Source organism: Mustela lutreola, chromosome 3 (assembly GCF_030435805.1).
Source record: "Mustela lutreola isolate mMusLut2 chromosome 3, mMusLut2.pri, whole genome shotgun sequence".
NCBI lineage: Eukaryota > Metazoa > Chordata > Mammalia > Carnivora > Mustelidae > Mustela > Mustela lutreola.
The window spans coordinates 38,887,617-38,910,021 of record NC_081292.1 but is presented as its reverse complement, the minus strand read 5'-3'; the positions used below and the strand labels follow the sequence as shown (position 1 = coordinate 38,910,021).

General features: G+C 44.0%; 1 protein-coding gene across 5 annotated transcripts in view; it reads left to right on the top strand.

The window, feature by feature from the left end:
* Window positions 1-22,405, top strand: part of MATN2 (matrilin 2) — a 134,900-nt gene that overhangs the window by 55,239 nt on the left and 57,256 nt on the right. For all 5 annotated transcript variants that reach the window (XM_059165958.1, XM_059165959.1, XM_059165960.1 and 2 more), the window contains one exon: window positions 15,602-15,724. In XM_059165958.1, the coding sequence (XP_059021941.1) occupies window positions 15,602-15,724 (123 nt within the window). The remainder of the gene's footprint in view (window positions 1-15,601; window positions 15,725-22,405) is intronic.

Genomic DNA, 22,405 nt, shown 5'->3' with positions numbered 1-22,405 from the left:
ATTGCAACCATGCCCTTGGCGATTGCACCAAAGTGACTGCAGCCGGTGCTCTGCTCCGTGGCGTGTGCTGCGCAGGTCGGGCTGAACTAGAGCCCATTCACTTATTACGTGTTCTCCATGTGTCAGGAGCCCTCCGAGTGCTTTATCCGTGCTATCTCATTTAATTCTGACAATGAGCTCTCACAGTGGATTCTATCATTCTCGTTTTACAGATAAGGAAGATAAGGTACCTCCCCCCAAAAAGGTCAGACAATTTACTCAAGGTCATATGGCTAATACTATGACCAAAGCAGAATCCAAATCTTGTTATGCAGGACTCCATATTCCTAGCCCTTAACCACCATTGGATACTGTCCCATGATCCTTGAGGGCCCCCAGATGGCGACAAGAGAACCCTGCAGCCAGAGAAATTCCTCTAGCCCCAGGAGGACAGGCAGGTTCCAAGGCTCACTGATCTCAAGGGAGGCTCGCTCAGTAGTAATTCAGCAAGACACATATTCAAATGATTATCCTTCCCCCAAGTCCACTATCAACTGCTATGACACTGTCACCCTACAGAATGATTTGAGAGGACCTCTTAGGTGATTGCTTTCAGATGTGCGTGTGTGCATACACACACACACACACACACACACACACACCATACCCACCCTGTTGTATTGGTACCTGTCTGTGTGGAGGGAGGAGGCCAACACAGCTAACTCAGAGATTCTGCAAGTGGAAATGGACCTTAGCTGTTAGACTTTTAGCTCCCTTCCTCCACATAACCCAAGAATTCTATTCCCTCCTAGTGCCCCAGATGGATGATGTTGCCTGTCCATTCACCACCTGGGATACCAGGTTGTTGCAAAACACCTCCATCCCACCTCCAGATAGAGTGGACAAAGCTGAAATCCTACTCCCTGTAATTCCCACCTTTGATACAATTTTGCTAGCTAAAGCTCTATACCAGAAAGTATATTTCCTTTTCCAAATAAAAAGAGAAAACCTTTTGATTATTGAAGAGTGTTATCCCACATCCCTTATTAATTTTCTCTTTTTGGGGAGAAGCATAAACAGCTCTTTAAGTAGCTGGATTTGGGGTCTCTTCACTGTCCAAATAATCCTCTTCTGCATACTAGTTGGTCATTGTCTCAAAATGTGCCCTTCCATTCAAAGACTAGATCAAGCATATTAAATATTACCCTCAAAGTCTGCTCATATGAGCAATTTGGAATGTACTGGAAGTCAACATTGTGGATTCTTCTGTCCTCCAAAAACTCTTCCCTATCCAATACCATTAGATGAAATTTATGTAGAAGCATTAGCATAGTACCTAGCCCATAGGGCTCAATAGAAGTTTATGTCCTCGGGGCACCTGGGTGGCTCAGTCGGCTAAGCATCTGCTTGTGGCTCAGGTCATGATCCTAGGGTCCTGGAACCAAGTCTCGCCTTGGGGCTCCCTGCTCAGTGGGGTGCCTGCTCCTCCCTCTCCCTCTGCTGCTCCCCCTGCTTGTGCTCTCTCTCTGTCAAATAAATAAATAAAATCTTTTAAAAAATTTTAAAAAAGACGTGTATGTCCTTCCCTCTCCCATTTTTCCCATTTAAAAAAAATGGGAAAAAACCCCATGAAGTACACCTGTCTTCACATTTCTGTTTTCCCCTACCATCCCCCTCCCTTGAATTCCTTTCCCACTAATAAGAAAGAACTTTATCTCTTATCTCTTTTCTTTATTTACGTTTTTAAATAAGGAATTTTCCCTCCCTTCTTGAATATTTAACCTATCTGGAAAAATATTGAAAACGCAACATTTAGAAAATTTCACTTGGCAAAAAAATGTAAACTTTCTTATCCAGCTTTCTCATTTTTTCTCTCTCTCAAGAACCATACCAAATGCATTTTATTGCTTTCATTCGTCGAATATGTTCCTGACATTATTTTTTCCAAGCTACACAGATGATTTAGTAGCTTTTATTTTACAGTTTAATCAAGGGGCCTGGTCCATAAAAAATAGTCATATTGTTAGAGAAAAGAAAATCATAACCAACATCCCTCATGAACTTAGATGCAGCGATTCTTAAAAACTCAGCAAATAGAATCCATATTTATATCCTCTAATCAAGACCAAATGAGTTTTATTGCAGGGATGCAAGTTTGCTTTAACATAATTCACCACATTAACAGATTAAAAAGTGAAAAAATATATAATCATTTCAGTAGATGCAGAAAAGGTATTGAACAATACCCAGCATTCATTCATGATAAAAACTCTCAGCAAACTAGCAATAAAAGGAAAATTTCTCAACCTGATAATGGGTATCTATGGAAAAACCTATAGTTAATATGATACTCAAGAGTGAAAGATAAATGTTTTCCTCCTAAGAGAAGGCACAAGACAGTATGTTCATTCTTACCATTTCTCAGCATTGCACTGGAAGTTCTAACTGATAAAAAAATAAAAAGAAATTAAAAAGTCATATAGGTCAGAAAGAAAAAAGTAAAATTGTCTTTATTCACAGACTATGTGATTGCTTCTGTAGAGAGTGGGTGGAATCTTAAAAAATAGCTACTAAAATTAATAAATGAATAAGGTTGTAGGATACAAAGTCAATATATGAAATTATTTGATTATATTTTTACATACTGGCAACAAAAATCAGAAATTGAAATACCAGAGGCGCCTGGGTGGCTCAGTTGGTTAAGCATCTGACTCTTGATCTCAGCTCAGATCTTGATCTCTGGGTTGTGAGTCAGTGCCCTGCATTGGGCTCCGTGCTGGGTAAAGAGGCTACTTTAAAAAGAAGAAAAGAAAAGAAAAAGAAATTGAAATGCCATTTATAATAGCATGGGAAAGATGTAATTTAGGGATAAAGTTGACAAAAGCGTGCATGATCTGTACACTGAAAAGTATAACAGACTTCTGCAATAAATTCAAAAGACCTAAATAAATGGCGAGAAGACCATATCATATCAAGGAATGAAAGCTTTAATATGGCTAAGATGTCAATTCTTTCCAAATTGATCTATAGATTCAAAGCAATCCTTATCAAAATCCCAGCAGATGTTTCACAGACCTGGGGATAAAAATATATGTTTATAAAAAATATATGTTTATAAAAAATAAAAAATTAAAAAAAAAAATCCCAGCAGATGATTTTAGGTAGAAACTGACAATCTGATTCTAAAATATATATATGAAAATGCAAAAAAAAAACCCCAAACCATAATAGTCAAATACAGTTGACTCTCATTATTCATGATGGTTGGAAGCCTCTGTGAACTCAGAACTAGCAATTACTAGATCAATGCTCCTGGAAGAAATACAGAATTACATTCTTGTGAGCTTCTGGCCACATCATCAATGAGTACATAGCCTTGTTTTACGTGTGTTTCTATGTAAAGACACTTTATTGAGTATATACTGTTCACTGGTTAATATTGAACTCCCAGCTGACAGCACTATTGCTCAGGCCTGAATGAAGATCACCAAATATACACCTGTTCTTCGTGAGGCACGTCACAGCCTTCTTGCATTTAGGAACACTGGACAGCATTCCATGCTACTCTTGAGAGCCATTTTTTTAAAAAAAGATTTTATTTCTTTATTTATTTATTTGTCAGAGAGAGAGAGAGAGAGAGATCACAAGCAGGCTGAGTGGCAGGAAGAGAGAGAGAGGGAAGCAGGCTCCCCACTGAGCAAGGAGCCAGATGCGAGACTCGATCCCAGAACCCTGGGATCATGACCTGAGCCGAAGGCAGCGGCTTAACCAACTAAGGCGTCCCTTAAGAGCCATTTTAAACAGTAAAATCACCTAACAAAATGCATAAAAGGCAGGAAAAAAACAAAACATGGCACCAAATAGAACACAAAAAGGATGTTTGTTGGCAGTATGAGAACGAAAACAGGAAGGCGAAGCATTGTCTTTTTGGACCTCAACTGGGAATGTGTGCTTCAGGTAATTCAAATTTTTCACCATTCTGTGCACATCCATGGATGGCCATGAAGATATGGTAAATATCGATTTGGGGTACAAGTAAATTTTAGAAAGTAGGTGACTTTGCAAATATGGAATCTGCGAATAATGAGATCAATGAAAACTCCAAGGAAAAAAAAAAACCAAAGTGGGGGGGTTTAGATGACCTGATTTCAAGACTAATTATAAAACAACAGCAATCAAAACAGTGTGTGTTGGTGGACATCAATGAACCAGCATATATAGTCTAGGAATAGACCCACGCACATATGTGAACTGATTTTTGAGAAAAGCGCCAAAGCAATTCATGAGGAAGGAATAATGTCATCAACAAACGGTGCTACAGCAATTGGATTGCCATGTGCACAAAATGCATCTTGACCTTCACGTCACACCATATACAAAAATGAATGACCTTGGATTTGGCAAGGATTTTTAAAAATAGAATACAGAACACCAAAGAGAAAACTCAACTAACAGAACTTTATCAAAATTAAAACATTTGGGGGCACCTGGGTGATTCAGTTGGTTGAGTGTTTGAATCTTGATTCCTGCTTCAGTCCTGATCTCGGGGGTCGGGGGATCGAGCTGCATGCTTAGTGTGCAGTCTGCTTGTCCCTCTCCCTCCCCTTTTGACTCTCCCTCTGCTCATGTTCTCGCTCTAAAATAAATAAATAAAATCTTTAAAAAAAAATCAAAACATTTTCACTTCAAAATACACTACTACCAAAATGAAAAGGTGAGCCATAGACTAGGATAAAATATTTGCAAACACACACCCAGCAAAGGACCTTAGAATATATAAAGAATTCTTAGAACTCAATAATGGGAAAACAACCCAGTGAAAATGGGCCAAAAATCTGAACAGATATAAACCAGAGAAGACATATGGATGGCACAGAAGCCTGTGAAAAGATGTTCAGTTATTAATTACTAGAAAGATACAAATTAAAACCACAGTGAGATTCTTACCATACCTCTACTGGATTGGATAAAATTTAAAACATTGACCATAATACATGGTGGCAAAGTTGGCAACAGGAACTATCATTGTCCCTTGCAAGAATGTAAAAAATGGTTCACTCTTTGGAAAACAGATTAGCAGTTTTCTACAAAGTTAAATATATACCTACCGTATGACCTAGCCATTCAAACTTTATTTACCCCAAAGAAAGTAATGTTTATGTCCAAAGATTTTTTTTTAAAGATTATATTTATTTACTTATTTGAGAGAGAGAGAAAGAGTGTTCGAGTAGGAGGAGGAGGGAGAGAGAGAGAGGGAGAGAGACTCTCAGGCAGAGTCCATGCTGAGCATGGAGCCGAGGTGGGGCTTGATCTCACAGCCCTGGGATCATGACCTGAGCCTAATCTAAGAGTCTGATTCTTAACCAACTGAGCCCTGAGTCGCCCACATGTTCCTATGTCCAAACAAAGATTTGAATATGAATGTTCACAGCAACTTTACTTGTAAGAGTCCCAAACTGGAAACAACCCAAATGTCCATCAATAGGTAAATGGATAACATATTGTGATATTTGCATATCACAATTGTAATACTACAAGGCAATGAAGAGAATAAACTTTTTTTTTTTTTTGAGAATGAACTATTGACACAAGCAGCACGCTAGATGAATTTCAAAATAATCATGTTGGATGAAATAAGACAAACAAAACAGTGTACATGGTGTATGATTCCATTTATAGAAAATTTTAGAAAATGACAAGTAATCTATGTGACAGCAGATTCGTGGTTGCCTGAGGATGAGGCGGGCAGTGGCGGGGGAAGTGGGCAGAGGGATTACCGAGGGGTATGAGGACATTTTGAGGGTTTGGGGGTGATGGATATGCTCATTATCTTGATTGTGATGATCATGTTGACAAGACAAACTTATCAAAGCGCGTACTTTGAACATGTACAGTTTATTGTATGCCATTTACAACTCAATAAGGTTATTAACATAGAGAAAGAAAGTCAGAACAAGGTGGTTTTGGAAGGTAAGTGATGCTGAGACGGAGGCTGCAAGACAAAAGATTGGAGAAAGATCGGGAAACAATGAGGGAAGGTGTTGTGGAAGAGGGTTTTTTCCAACAAGTCTGAGAGAAAGGCAGGGCTTGCTGTCTTTGAGGGTGCTAACTAGACCAGCCTGCCTGTCTGGAACAGTTTGTTTGGGGCATTAGTGGGGGCTGAGGGAAGGAATGCAAGCTGGAACAAATTATGGAGCAATTAGTTTCTCAAGCTGAGTCCCAGCATTGGTCTTTGGTGGGTAGAAGGAGCTGGTCATGGGGTGTCGATGGTAAATCCACATTTTAGTAAATTGATTTTAGCAGTAATGGATACATGGGATTTAAACTGGTAGAAAGTGGGTGGAGAAGTACCATCCACCCGTTCACTCATTCATCCAACACTTACTGGTTCCCTCTAGGCACTCTTCCTGGGCAGTAGGAGAAAAAGGAGTGCTTCTCTTTTATGTTGGCGACCCAAGAAACACTCAGATCTTGGTTTCCTTTATGCTCCGCACCTATGGAGCGGAAGATGAAAGAAGCAATCAGTTTACAATTCCTATCCGCTCAGTCCGTTCAGTGACAGAATCTATTAGGAGTCCACCGCAATAAGCCCCACCCCGGGGAGGAGCTTATGACAGAAGCTTGTGGGATGGGGGTCAGGGGATGGTAGCAGAATTTAAAATGACAGCTAGCTTCAGAAAGGAAACCTGAAGTGAGGCAAAACTAGCGAGTCTGGGAAGCAGCCCACCCAAGTGGTTGGATGCAGCTGGAGATGAGGCATTAGAGTTCAAGGATAACCCCAGGCTGGATATGCCTGGTGGTAGTAATTGACCCTGAAAACGGATCATATCTTGGAGGGAGAGAGGGAGCGTGGAAAGAGAAGGTCAGGGTCGGAGCTTCGGGGCTGCCCATGGTGAGAGCAAGGAGAGAGTGTGGAAGAGCGAGCAGGCTGCCCCCACAGCCCGCCAGCCTGCCGCTTGTGGAATCGCAGGGCCCAGGTGCTGCTAGGACCGCCCTGAGCGGAAGCAGAGGCTGCTGAGCTGGGTGACGTGGCCACAGGCCTCCTCTCCACCCTGGGGGTCCAGGTCCGGGGACCTGAATATGGTAACGTGCAGCCTGCTCGCCCTCTGGTTGGGCCAGGCTGCAGGATTTTTTTTTTTTTTTTTTTTAAAGAAGAAAAGAAAACAAAGGAATCCGGGCTGGGTGGCGTTCTCATGGGAGAAGCAGTCCTGCCCGGGTGCGAGTGGAGACGAACGCTGTAAAAGAATCAGCACCGGTCAGGGGAAAGTGAGTTTGAGGCTCGTGCAGCTTCTTCTCTGCGTTCCTGGTTTCACAAGCGCCCAGATAAGTGGTTCTCAAAGTGGCCCCCCAGACAAGCAGCAGCTGAGCAGAGGAACTGGCTGGAAAGGCAACACCCCCCGCCCCCCCGGGAGGGGGGGAGAACCCTAAAGTTCCCTAATGGGGACTCTGCGGTGGTACCTAGGAATGGGTGTGTGAACAATCTCTCCAGGCAATCCTGATTAAGCCCAACTCTGGAAACCACCGAGGCCTTTTAAACCGGATCTTAAAGACTCCACTCAGTAGGGAGTTAATATTAAGAACGAGATGAAGGCCCTTGTTTGGAAATTGCAAAGCGCTCTACAAGACTAGGGCATTACTCGTGCATGCTTGTTTATTTCCATGCACCTCATTGGGTCAGATTTACTTATGTTTTAAGGCTTTACAGGGAGGTGTGTGGCGGGGGGGATTCTTTCCCCATTTCTCTTCTCAGAACGAAAATCTTGTGAGTGACTAGGAGAACTGACTGGCAAAGGAATCGACAGTTGGGGAGAGGCACAGCTGGGATTTGCCCAAAGGACAGGTTTGTTTTTCTCGGTGACATTGGGTTTGTTTTGTTTCTTCCAGCGTTAGAAGCACAAGGCCGATGACTCACATTGACTGTCGAGAGTCTTTAAGTCCAAACTGCAGCTGTCAAAATAAGATTAGTGCTTTCAGGCACCATGAAAGAAGGGGGATGGTCCCCAAAACCCAGGCTCGGGTTTGTGGAGGCCTGATTCCGGGAGGGCTTTCACACTGGTGTGGGCGGAAACCCCATTGTCTCCCACTTGAGTGAAGTAACAGCCCTAATAATACATTTCTCTTCGCTCTTGCTGGGATGGATAACTTGTGGTTTCTACATCTCCGGCCGAGTAACAGCAGGAGCTGTTTAAAAAAGTGGAGTGTGTCTTTAAAGGTGTTCATTTTGCTTTAACTCCAAAGGACAGATTAAACTGTTGTTGGTGGGAACAGCACGCAGTGTAGCTTGTCAAAAGCTCTGAAAAGCCAATAAAAACCCCTTTGATTTTGCCTGGCATGATGTCAGCCACGGCAGCCCCCAGCCCTTGTCCCGTGCTCTTCGTCCGGCGGAACCAGATGGAGGTTTTCCAAGTTCTCTGGCTGAGGCGCGGCGTCAGGGTTTCGAGATCATAAATGAAGGCAGGCACTTAAATCTAGGATGCCTTTGAGCCCCGGGGCAAACACTAGGGATGGATTTGAGCACAGCACTGGGGCTCTGAGTTATCAAATCCTCACTGATTTATTTCACCTGGTAAGACTAAGCAGCTGCAGTTAATATCCCTCCCAACAATTCACAAGGAACTAAAAGCAAGTAAATTCTGCTGACTGTCAGCTCTGTGCTAATGATTGCCTTCTGGCAAGACATTGCTTGCATGTGGTGAGATCTTTTGTTATAAAATTCAAAATTGCCTGCTTTGCTGTATCAGATCAATTCAGCAATTCAACAAAGCAAAACTTAGTCAAGGATATGTCGACGTTATTTAAAGAAATCTGAAGCTACGTCCATGTGTGGCGTTCTCAGAGGCGTCTGTAAATTGACACTTGATTGTAATGGTGTTGTGGGCGAAACTTGTCTGGAGCCCACCTCTCCTGCATGCTGAACTGGGCCTGTGCCTCCAAGACCTTTCTGTACCCGTCTAAGGAAGAAGGAGGCTAGCATTTGCTGAGTATCCATATATCTGCCAGGGGCTTAACTCGTCTCGTTATCTCAGCCCTGCAATGTTTTCTCCACTTAATTATTTAACTTCTAGGAAAATCGGGTCTTCTAGAAATCACTCATGTGAGGTCACACAAGCCAGCTAGCTGGAGGCAGATCTGGCTCCGAAGAAGATCTTCTTTTCACTCTGTCTCCATCCCCCCCCCCGCCCCCACCTCGCCCAGCGCCACAAGACCCGTAACTGCCCTTTTTCTTTTTTCTCCAAGGTTCAGTTCCCTGGCTCCTTCCTTTTCCATGTTTCCTCCCTCAAGTCTTTGTATAAAAGAATCTTCTGAGTGAGACCACCTTCTGACCACAGCATATAAAACACAAGTTCCCTTCCTTCCACATTCCCAACTCCCTTGACCAGATAATATTTTTCTGAAGCACTTGTAAGATCTAACGTGGGGAGCCTGGGTGACTCAGTAGATTAAGCATCTGCCTTAGGCTCAGGTCATGATCCTGGAATCCTAGGATCCAGGCTGTTGAGCTTCCTGCTCAGCGGGGAGCCTGCTTCTCCCTCTCCCTCTGCCTGCTGCTCCCATGCTGTTTGTTCCCTCTCTTTCTCTGTCAAATAAATAAACCAATTAAATATTAAAAAGAGAGAGAGATCTAACATAATGTATGGTTTACCTGTTTATTTTATGTCTGGCCTCTGTCAGTGGTGTGCTGGAAAATGTTTAAGAATCAGATCTCCAGGGGAAGATGCCCTGAGTGGGAAGGTTCTCAGGTTCCTGTGGGGTATATACAGCCAGTGCTGGTGATTTCATGCCCCTGCCTGTCCTTGCTGAATGCAGGGTAGGGCAGAGACGTACGTGCACAGTCTGTCATGTAGGTCGATAGGAGCCAGCCCCCACTTGAGTATAATCTTCATGGGACAGACATCAATTGATATATATATATATATTTTTTTTAAATTTTATTTATTTATTTAACATATAATATATTATTAGCTCCAGGGGTTCAGGTCTGTGAATCGCCAGGTTTACACACTTCACAGCACTCACCATAGCACATACCCTCCCCAATGTCCATAACTCCACCACTCTCTCCCTACCCTCCTCCGCCCGGCAACCCTCAGTTTGTTTTGTGACAGTAAGAGTCTCTTATGATTTGCCTCCCTCCCGATCCCATCTTGTTTCATTTATTCTTTTCCTACCCCCCACCTCCCCACGTTGCCACTCAATGTCCTCATATCAGGGAGATCATATGATAATTGTCTTTCTCTGATTGATTTATTGTGCTAAGCAAAATACCCTCCAGTTCATCCACGTCATCACAAATGGCAAGATTTCATTTCTTTTGATGGCTGCATAGTATTCCATTGTGTGTGTATATATATATATATATATATATATATATATATGGCACATCTTCTTTATCCATTCATCTATTGATGGACATCTAGGTTCTTTCCATAGTTTGGCTATTGTGGACATTGCTGCTATAAACATTTGGGTGCACGTGCCCCTTCAGATCACTACATTTGTGTCTTTAGGGTAAATACCCAGTAGTGCAATTGCTGGGTCATAGGGTAGCTCTATTTTCAACTTTTTGAGGAACCTCCATGCTGTTTTCCGGAGTAGTTGCACCAGCTTGCATTCCCACCAACAGTGTAGGAGGGTTCCTCTTTCTCCACATCCTCGTCAGCATCTGTCATTCCCTGACTTGTTAATTTTAGCCATTCTGACTGGTGTGAGGTGGTATCTCATTGTGGTTTTGATTTGTATTTCCCTGATGCCGAGTGATGTGGAGCACTTTTTCATGTGTCTGCTGCCATCTGGATGTCTTCTTTGCAGAAATGTCTGTCCATGTCCTCTGCCCATTTCTTGATTGGATTATTTGTTCTTTGGGTGTTGAGTTTGATAAGTTCTTTATGCATTTTGGACACTAGGAATATCCCTGTTGGGAGACAGGGAGTATGGGCCTTTGTCACTGTACTTTCAGCAGATGAACACTAAACAGAACACCAATGACACCCGTGAGAACATTGTGTCGGGCTCTGGCAAATCAGTGAGTAAAATCAGCTCATGTTCCAGTGAAGCAGGCAGACACGATCAGGTCTTTCTAGTACCACTGGATAAACCTGTGAGTGCTGGAGTGGAGTCCAGAGGAAGGAACCTTTAAGCCCAGCCACCCAGGAGAGGTCTTCCTGGAAGAGGTACTATTTGACAGAAGTCATGTGTCATGAATGGGGATCACCAGGTAGAGGAGGCTTGGAAGGATAATGAGAATTCAGAATTCAGTGCGTCTCCCATCCCCCATCATTTTATTACCCTTGGGTGGAAACCCTCCTGGGCTGTGAGAAAAAGAAGCGCTGTTTTTCAAAAGCATAAGGAATCCTCAAAAAGTATCTGTATTTGTTTCAAATAGAAGTGAGCACTGCCAGAAAAACAACATTGTTTTGTCAGAACCTAGTCTGTATTTTTTCCTTAGTCTTTGTTTAATTAAGTTAATCCCTCAGTGGTTTCCCTTGGGACAGTGCAGATCCTACGGGCCATAAATCCCCCACATTATAAAAACAGTCTGAAAGTACAACACACAGGAAGCCAGCTGGCACGCGCACTGTTTGTGGGGCCGGGCTTCTGGAATGCAAGCGATAAGCCTCCTGGTCCTACCACGCTCTGCGCCCTCACGTAGTGTCTGCAGTCCTCTCAGCCACTTGGAGAGGGAAGGGAAGACAGCATTCATTCTGAGGTTTATTTGAAAGAGGAAACTGAGCCTGGCAGTCTCAGTTAATAAAGGGGGAGACTGCCTCCTGGGTATGGGCACTTTCCCCTCAGATGATTGCAAGGACTTTTATCCAGTTCGACATTTCTCATCCTGGCTGGGTGCTGGAGTTCTCTGGGGAGCTTTTAAACAAAACACCGCTGCTTGCATTACCCCCTCCCCCCACTCCTTGGCCAAGCCCGTTTGAGGTAAGGAGGGGGGTGCCCTGGGTATCACGATTTTCCAAAGTCCGCAGATGGTTCTAATGGGTAGCTAAGGTTGGGCGCTGCTGCTTCTGTCAGCCAAACCTTGTAGTTATTTACAGACTGTTCCGTGGGGGTCCCAGCCCCATCCTGAAAGGAATGGGCATTGCTTCTCTTACCTACCCTGTGAGGAGAAGTCTTGTGGGGAGGGGGGCACAAAAAGAGGATTGCTTCAAGGCCTTGGTTCATTGCTTTCAAAATGCTGCTTTCCAAGGGGTTCTTTTGTAACATGTTGGTTTTTTTTTTTTTTTCATTATTATAAAAGCTCTTGTTAAGAGCCCATGTTAGAAAATTTGAAAGCAGATCATTATAAGTAAGAATAAAAAGCACCTCTGCTCCTACCACTCCTCTGTAACCGCCATTAGGCAGGGTTCCCACTGGACACCAAAGGAGGCAGAGCAGCAGCCGGAGCAGAGAAGGGATACCCAGGTGGAGGAGCTCGGGCCCCCCATCTTCAGAGATGGCCTTGGGATTTGGGGATGTAATTTGTTCCACTGTGCTGGAATGACCTTTTCCAGCCACAATGCTTTCAAGCAGGTGCTTTCTCCTCCCCGTGAGGGAGCTTAGAGACTAGCGAGGGAGACACAATGAATAGATGGCGTATGGATGCCTGTGTAATTGACATTGTGGTACATGCCCAGGGGAGAGGTGACTGCTGATAGGGGAGGCGGATAGCTCTGGCTCCGGAGAACAGCTGAAGGTCCTCCTATCAGGAGGTTAATTTTTCTATCACTGTTCCAGCAGACCAGAGCTATTTCAGCATGGAATTCAAAAAAACTACCACTGTTCCCAAACAAAGCAGTGATTTTTATTTAACAGCTAGAAGTCTGATAAGTTTCACCAGAGCTAAAGAAACCGTCAGATGCTCCTTTTGATCCATTTCACTGAAGGGTAATAAAACTATGGGAGATAGAGGAAACACCGAATCCTGAGTTCCCGTTATCCTTCAAGCCTTCTCTCCCTGGTGACCCCCACTCATGGCTCATGACTTCCATCAAGTGGCACCTCTTCCAGGAAGACCTCTTCGGGTTGGCTGGGCTTGGAGCCTCCTCCCTCTGGGCGCCACTCTAGCACTCACACTTTCATCTGGGTCTCCTGCTGAATGGAATTGACTTCTCAGCCTTCTGGCCCTCTGTCATCTCGCGTCAGGTATCCTTTCCATCTTCCCTCCTGCCACCTCCCTTGGAATTCCCAGCATGGAATTCAGCTACCAGGCCTGGCCCGTTTTCCTCATTTCTGCACATTTACTCACACTCTTCCCTCAGCCCAGAATGCCTGGCCCTTCTGCATTCTCTAATGCTTACCTGACAACCTTTTTCAATCCACCCTTGGCCATGGGGCTAGTTTTTTCTACCTCAGGACTTTTGTATTTGCTGTTCTTTTAATCAGAAATGCTCTTCCTAGAGCTTCCCATTACTGACCCTTAGAATACAAGCTGGGTGACAGCAGGAACCCCTTTGTCTCTGTGGTTCTTCCCTATATCCCCAGTGCCTGGGACAAAAGGGGTACTTCATTTATTGAATAAATGAAGAATATCCTATGATTCAGATTTTTTAAAAATTTTTTATTTTTTATAAACATATATTTTTATCCCCAGGGGTACAGGTCTGTGAATCACCAGGTTTACACACTTCACAGTACTCACCAAAGCACATACCCTCCCCAATGTCCATAATCCCACCCCCTTCTCCCTACCCCCCTCCCCCCAGCAACCCTCAGTTTGTTTTGTGAGATTAAGAGTCACTTATGGTTTGCCTCCCTCCCAATTCCATCTTGTTTCATTGATTCTTCTTCTACCCACTTAAGCCCCCATGTTGCATCACCACTTCCTCATATCAGGGAGATCATATGATAGTTGTCTTTCTCTGCTTGACTTATTTCGCTAAGCATGATACGCTCTAGTTCCATCCATGTTGTCACAAATGGCAAGATTTCATTTCTTTTGATGGCTGCATAGTATTCCATTGTGTGTATATACCACATCTTCTTGATCCATTCATCTGTTGATGGACGTCTAGGTTTTTTCCATAGTTTGGCTATTGTGGACATTGCTGCTATAAACATTCGGGTGCACGTGTGATTCAGATGTTTATTAGATCTCTGGCTTCGGCTTGTAACTGAAGGTTTTTATTATTAATTATTCACTGTGATTTTTACGTGAGCTAAAGTGGTTTTTGTTTTTTGTTTTGGTTATTGGTGTTTTTCTTCTGTCTAAATCCACTGGAAATCTCAGTTGGAGTTCCCAATTGGAAATCTAAGCTATAAATATACTGGTAAGAGATAGAAGAATTTGCATCTATAGTTTTCTTCATCTACTTCATTGCTTCGGGAATGAAAATACATCTTTTAGCACTTAAAAGCCAGAGCCCCTATTTGTACAATCTTAGACATAAACATTTTTAATATAATGAGGCAGATTTTATTTTTAAAAATGATTTAGTGCATTTAATAGAAGTGAAGAATAAATCAGCTTTTATCTTTTTATCAATTTAATATTTTGTATTTATCTAAAAGCATAATAAACAATAAAACTCAAATGACACTGGAGATTACATTTAAGCATAACCATTGGATTCGGGGAACAATCGAGCTTTCTAGTTAATTGAGTTTTTATCATAGCTGTCATTAGTGATAGCTTTTAACCAGTGAAAACTCTTTTTAACATATTTGATCCCTTTAATGCTCTTTGGTTTTCTCCAGCTTTAATGGTTAAGTCACTGGAAGAGCTAGATAAAACACCAAGCCATTCTCCTTGCTGAGAAATAATGTCATCACATCAGCCTGTTTCTTCAAAAGAGAGACTTAGTCAGTGATGGATTGAAAATGCCTTTAACCTTTTCATCCTCTGATATATTTTTAGTTTGCTTGCGGTAGATGCATTCCTGCTAGTGCCTTCTCACATTGCATTTGCGTGGATAGCCAGGGCTCAGCGCGTAATAAATATGCGACTTGAAGAGTTCTGCTAAGAACCAGGTATCCGTTTCTCCCTAGTAATCTTTGTTACCTCGATCTAACCTCCTTTGGCATCACATTTTCTTCCTTTGTCAGTGGCGTGAAGAAATAGAGCTTAAGGAGGATTTCCAAAGATCGTTCGGGTAGACAAATGGAGTGAGGGGAAATATTTTCCAAAGGGACAGATGCAGAATTGGGACCTGCCATGTTTGGGGTGGATAGAGTAGACGGTCTTTTCACAGTGCTCTCTCTCTGGCTTCCCCGTCTGCAGAGTGTCAAAGATCGTGCCAGACGATCTCACGTATGCTGCTGAGACGGGGATGACAAAGCATTTTTGTTCTCGAACAACAGGAAGGGTACTTGATGCAGATGAGGGCAAATGCTTGCTTGTGATGACTTAACAGGAGGCACCAGAATGGTTCAGAGCACTTTCAAGAACATGAGGCAAATACAAAACCGATGTTAATTTGAAATTACTCAATGCGTTTCCTAGAGGTGAATAAGTCCCACTTCGAAAGCTCTGTTTTTATTTATACATAGAGATGCATCAAAATGTTAACAGCGGTTGCCTCTGGATGGTAGGATTACAGTGGCTTAATATGTTAAAAGTGGTTTTAACAATTGCCTGGCGGTGTACTGAGAGTCATGTCCTTCAGAGCTGTGTTCTCATGGTGCGACTCTGCCCCAGTCCAGGATCTGTGTGCGGCGGAGGACCACGGCTGTGAGCAGCTCTGTGTGAATGTGCTGGGCTCCTTCGTCTGCCAGTGCTACAGCGGCTTCATGCTGGCTGAGGACGGGAAAAGATGTGTGGGTGAGTATTCCCCTGCCTTGTTGAATGAGGAAGGGCAAGCTGGGCACAGTGAGGGGGCTGGGGAGCCTCCCACAGATCCAAGTACTCTCCTTTGAATTTCAACAAAGTGCTCCTTTCTCTGGTCTAGTTGTTAGTCTGAATTTGAACTCTGAAGACTTCCTTTACAGCTGAGGCTAGCATGATCTCATTCGAGGTCCTCAACAAAAGGCAGATTTATGATCACCTATGTAAATATAAGCATCCCTTTATATACTGCCTCCCTTGAAAAGGACTGGGTGGATTTTCAGCAAACGCGGAGGCTGTCTGGGGTGGCCTGACTTCAGTACAGCTCGTGTGTTGTTCATGAGATTCCCTTGCTGGTGGGTGAGGTTGCTGAGTGGCCCCTCAAAGATGGAAGCAGCCTTCCTGCTAAGCATGGATCTGCCAGCGATGGGCCCAAGGGATCACCAGGAATGAGAGCCCAGCTATCTGTGAGAAGACACCATTGTCAGAAGAAAGGAACAGTTGCCTCAAAGGCAAGCCTGGGAAGAAGTTGCAAGGGCAGTGCTTGGAATTTCAGGCAACTGCTTGCTATCAGTTGAGTGGCTTCCCACTGGGGCAACCCCACCTTGTGTGACCTGGTGGGATGTAGAAGAGCTGGGGGTGGCATTTGATTTCTTCAATGAAGGATAATGGTTCTCCTAAGCACTTAGAGAGCGCGCCAGCAAGTCCCTAATGCCACTTCCCAGTGTGTCCTTAAACTCACATGGTCTCATTCGTCCTTCCTCCAGCAAACAGTGACTGGCAAGAAGTAGGTGTTCAATGAACTGAACTCAGTACCTCTAAGCCAAAAAATCTGGGGGCTAAGGAAGGGAAAGGACTCGACTGACGTCAGAGGGGGAAGCTACTGACTCTAAATCCTGCATTTTCTCGTCCATATCCCATTGTTTTCAGGGGGATATGTTGTTGTTTCCCCTTACGTCTTGCTTCTCACAGTGAACGATTCTTATATTGCACATAGAATTTACATTTTCCAGCACTCTTTGATTCTTAGCTAAGGATGCAGAAGGAAAAAGCCACAAAACAGAAGTATTAGTGGCATCTTCTTCGCAGGTGAGAATCGAGTGGGTTTGTTTCCTTGTTTTTACACGCTGACGGGAATGAAAGCTGCCCTCATCAGAGGTCCACAAATGGAATTGGTCTCCTAAGCCTTGGAGATTTTATTTATTTTTTTCTTAATCTGCGGGTGGTGACAGTGATAGGGAGCAAGTTACCACACCCACTAATGGGGGCAAAAGAGAAGTCAACATGCTTCACTCATTTTTATCCTGCAAGTAATATACTTTCATTGAGGATAAACAGATTAAACAGATGAGCCCTGGGTGATTTATGCATCTGATGAACTGTTGAACACTACATCTGAAACTCATGATGTATTGTGTGTTGGCTAATTGAATTTAAATGTAAAAAAAAGGGATTAAGCAGATGAGAAAAATCACTATTAATAGTTTGTTGTATTTTCTGCCAGACTTTTCCCCACACACATATCTACTTCAAGGAGCACCTGGGTGGTTCGGTGGGTTCAACACCTGACACTTGATTTTGGCTCAAGTCACCATCTCAGGGCTGTGAGATCGAGCCCCTCGGTGTAGAATCTACTTGAGATTCTCTCTCTCCCTCTGCCCCTCCCCCCACTCATGCACGTGCTATAAATAAATAAATAAAATCTTTTAAAAAACTTACAAAAGGGCGCCTGGATGGCTCAGTGGGTTAAGCCTCTGCCTTTGGCTCAGGTCATGATCTCAGGGTCAAGGGATCGAGGCCCTGCATTGAGCTCTCTGCTCTGCGGGAGGCCTGCTTCTCCCTCTCTTTCTGCCTGCCTCTCTGCCTACTTGTGATCTCTCTCTCTGTCAAATAAATAAATAAAATCTTTTAAAAAATAAAAATAAAAAATAAAATAAAAACTTACAAAAATATCTAATTCAAAACATTTTGTTAATGTTGAACAAAATGAGGTCATGCTGTTTACTGTGTCTAACATATTTTTTCCTTTATCGGTAATTAAATGGGTGGAAACATTGGGGGCTGTTGGGTCAGAAGGAACCTGGGCCATTGGGAATAAGGCCAGTGGATAAGCTTCAAGAAGAAGGGGGAGTGTGTTTGGTTAATCATGAGAGGGAAGGAGCCGGGAAGGCCCAGAGCTTGTGTGGGCAACAAGGAGTAGATGGGGCAAGGGCAGTAGGGGCTGTGGCTGGGGCAGGAGGCCTGCCCTGGGCCTTAGGAAGCTGGAGGGTGGTGAGGAACCCAGTTTTCTGAGCGTTGCCACAAATAATTGCCTTGTCGTCCCTGTGTGGTAGAGAACCTTGGTGTCTCTAGAGGTCCAGAGCTGCTTGGTGGAGCTATGCTGAGTGCAGAGCCAATGGCGGAAGTAAGAGAAACTAGAGAAGGTCAGAGAAGAAAGTCATTCTAATGGCCAGGGTGGGGAAAATCTAGGAAAGGAAGGAAGGGTAGCCATTGGACAGGTGTCCAAGGAGACATGAAGGGCGGTAATGGTGTGGACACGGCGGAGCTCTCCAAGCTCGAAGGCTGGGTTGGGAGGGGCAGCCCTTGCTCCTGAGAGTAGGTAGATGAGGGGGAGACTGTCACAGGGATGCCAGACTGAAAGCTAAGCAGGTGATCTTACTCGAGGACAGCAGTCGGAAGGGGCTTGTCAAAGATGGAGACTCCAGGTGTCAGACCGAGACAGGAAATTTAGTGAAGCAAAGGCTGGCGGGGACTCTGGAAGCTCTCTGTCAGCAGCTGGTCTGGATGACCAGTGTGTAGATGGGAACGTTAAGAATATGGGGACCAGGGACGCCTGGGTGGCTCAGTTGGTTAAGCAGCTGCCTTCGGCTCAGGTCATGATCCCAGCGTCCCCGAGTCCCACATCGGGCTCCTTGCTCCGCGGGGAGCCTGCTTCTCCCTCTGACTCTGCCTTCCACTCTGTCTGCCTGTGCTCGCTCTCACTTGCTCTCTCTCTGACAAATAAATAAATAAAATCTTAAAAAAAAAAAAAAAAAGAATATGGGGACCATAAATCCCAGTTCATCCAGCATGATCCCTGCTTGCGCCTGTTGGCTTATTTCTCAACAGCCCTCCCTTTCGCTTTCAAAGAGTTCTAGTCTGGGGTGACAAACTACAGGGTCACCCCAGTTAAGGCCAGCCTGGCTTAAACAGTGGAAGAGACCCACTCTGCTGAAGCAGAGAGCGCCTGCAGGTGTGACGTAGAGGAAGGAATTGAAGATACCAGCTGCAAGCAGAGCGTTCAGGGCTTCGAAAACCAGGGTGAAAAGTCTGGACTTCATCTCTGGAAGAGAGACACTGAAGGGTTTCTAATCGGAAGTGACAAATGTAAAGCCTCATTTGAGGAAACTGAATCTCTGGGTGTACTGCAGGATAGATTCCGGAAGGAAGACGGTGAGGGATGGAAAGACCAGTCAGGAGACTCTGGCAGTCCTCAAGGAGAGGTGACAAGGATCAGAGTTTGAGGGACGACTGAAGAGATGGAGAGGGAGGGAGGAAGGCGTGAGGTGACACTGTGAGTAAAGCGGCGGAGGAAAAGTCTGAAGTCGCTCCTGAGTTTAAGCCTCCATTGATTCTGACAGATAACGAGCAGTTTTAGACAAGGTGAGTCTGAAGTTAAGGTGGGACCCTGACAAGAACTGTCAGGAGGAAGGAGGTAAGGTCACCTCACCATGAGAGGAGATTAGAACCAACAGCACAGCTGGGAAGCCACGCAGTGCGTTCTCTTGTAAATTTTAATTTCCATCTACTTTTCACTTTAAATGCGTATTTGTGTGTGTGTCTATTTTGACCTTCAGTACAGTAAGACCTGGGCTTCCATCCCAGTTCGGCTGCTCACTGGTCATGGGTCATTTCATGTCTGACCCTCTGTTTTTCTCATCCATATTGTAGTGGGATTAAATAAGGTAAGGAGTCAAGTTTCTAATACACACAAGGCCATTATTATCATGATTACAATGTGTATCATCATCATCGTCGTCGTCATCATTTCCTGGCTATCCTGAAGTATGGAGTGAGGAGAGAGTGAAAGCCCGAGCCTGCTGGCCTGAGCCACATGTAATGAGCCGGGGGGACAAGTTGGGCAGAAGAAATATCCGTGAAGGAACAGCCTAAGGTGGGGGTGGGGGAGGGGAGAGGTGGGCAAAAGAATCAGAAGTCATGAAATATGATGGGAAAGAGAATTTCTAGGCCAGGTCAATATCAATGTCATCCTCCAGCAAGGCCAAAGGGAACAGAACTTAGAGAAAAAGCCATTGGGTTGAGTCACAGATTCATCTCAGCAAATATTTCCAAACTCTCTGCCAGACACTCTGTTGGCCATTAGGGACACAACGATGGCCAGAAACCCACTGAGAATGACCAAGAGAGGTGGAACAGAGGGCCGATTTCAGGGGGAGGGGAGGTGGTGAGACAGCGGGGCCGGCAACTCTAAGTTATCTATTTAGAGACGTGTGGTCGAAATTCATTACATCCAGCTACAGGTGAAAGGACCAAACCTTCAAAGCTGTGGGTCTAGCACTTTGACTCATCCCAGAGTTATGACTGTGACCTGCATGAAAATCCAATTCTTAGCCATCCTCAGGACTTTTCAAGACAGAATTTCCATTGTTGAGTTAGACGAACATTAAATTCTAGTGTTGGAGTCCCATGTCCCTAATTGCTCATTTCAGTCTGGACAGTACTGAATTTATTCCACATTCAGGTGATCGAGGATGGATTCCCAGCCTAGGTTCTCCTTTTGCTTTAATTGAGTTCCCTCTACTTTTCTGCTGTACTTGTTCTTCTGGTATTTACCAACTGTCTTGTCTTTGGGGGTAACTCTAGTCCAGTTTGCATCTTATCTGCCTAAGCAGATTGCAAACTCTTGGGGAGAGGCCAATGAGTGTCATTTTCATCTTTCACAGAGTAGACTTGTGTGTTTCAGTACATCGACGGAGGCTGAGTGATTGATCACAATCTCAAGCCGTCATATATTTTAAAAAGCCTTGTTCCTTCTATGGCTTTTGCAGTTCCAAAGTCAGCTTTTGCATATTAAAGAAATTGTCAGAATAAATGTGTATAAAGTCAAACTCTGAAAGCCATTCCTCTTCAGGTTCACTTCCTGGAAGTAATCTTTGCTAAAAGCTTGGCTTCTCCTTTCTGCCTTTCTTCTAAGATGTCTTATGTGTAGTATTTGCTTGTCATGACTATCCAGGGTTTAACACAATGCCTGTTGTACAGTCATTGCTCAGTAAGTGGTTGTAGAACAAATGAATGGCATTAAGGTATTTCTTAACCCCCAAATTCAGTTTTATCTAAATAAAGATGCAGGGTGATAAAAACCTAAGCCACATTTATTGAATGTTACAAAGTCATAATTGGTGTATAGTTGTAACAACTCTATGGGGTAGGTACTATTGTTACCACATTTTATTTTTTTTTTTTTTTAAAGATTTTATTTATTTATTTGAAGGACAGAGGTCACAAGTAGGCAGAGATGCAGGCAGAAAGAGAGAGAGATAGGGAAGCAGGCTTCCTGCGGAGCAGGGAGCCCGATGCGGGGCTCGATCCCAGGACCCTGAGATCATGACCCGAGCCGAAGACAGCAGCCCAAACCACTGAGCCACCCAGGCGCCCCATGTTACCACATTTTATAAGTCTCTTAATCTGTCTCTGTTTCAGTGACTTCATCTGTAAATTGAGGATAACAATAATTTGTACCTCAAATCTTTTGTACCTCAAAGGAATGTTGTGCGGGTTCAACAAGTGGATATATGTAAGACATTTGTTAAAATTTTACTGGCATTATATTGTTTGATACAGAGGCAACTGATAAACACTAGCTGAATTTGAATTTCTGTATCCTCTTTATTTAAATATTTTACTTATTTATAGAGCGAGTGAGAGAACGAGAGAACGAGTGTGTGGGAGGGGAGGTGTGCAGAGAGGGGGGAGAGGGAGAGAGAGAATCTTTTTTTTTTAACACTTTATTTATTTATTTATTAAAAAGATCTTTATTTATTTAACAGAGATCCCAAGTAGGCAGTGAGGCAGGCAGAGAGAGAGAGAGAGGAGGAAGCAGGCTTCTTGCTGAGCAGAGAGCCCGATGTGGGGCTCAATCCCAGGACCCTGGGATCATCACCAGAGCCAAAGGCAGAGGCTTTAACCCACTGAGCCAAACAGGTGCTCTGGGAGAGAGAGAATCTTAAACAGACTCTGTGTTGACGTGAGCCCAATGCAGGGATTGCTCTCACGACCCAGAGATCATGATCTGAGATGAAAGCAAGAGTCAGATGTTTAACCGACTGAGGCACCCAGGCACCCCTGAATTTCTATAACCTTTATTAACTTTTGTCTTCTTTCGAATGCTTCCATTTAACAGCATGTCAGATGTATGCTACGTTTACAGAATCAGATTGAGGCACGTACTCAGAACAATGGTGGCACATAGCCATGGGGCTTTAGCGGGGCATTACTGCTACCTTCAGAGCTTTCCCCCTGGATTCTGCTCTACCAGTCACCTTCATTGATGATTGGTAGTTGAGTTGGGGACAAGGGATGGGACGATCCATTTTTATATGGAAACGTCAGCTTTTTAGACCATCAGCTAACCACCCATGTTTGATGTGTGACCTCCCCCAATTCCAACCTGTTAAGTAT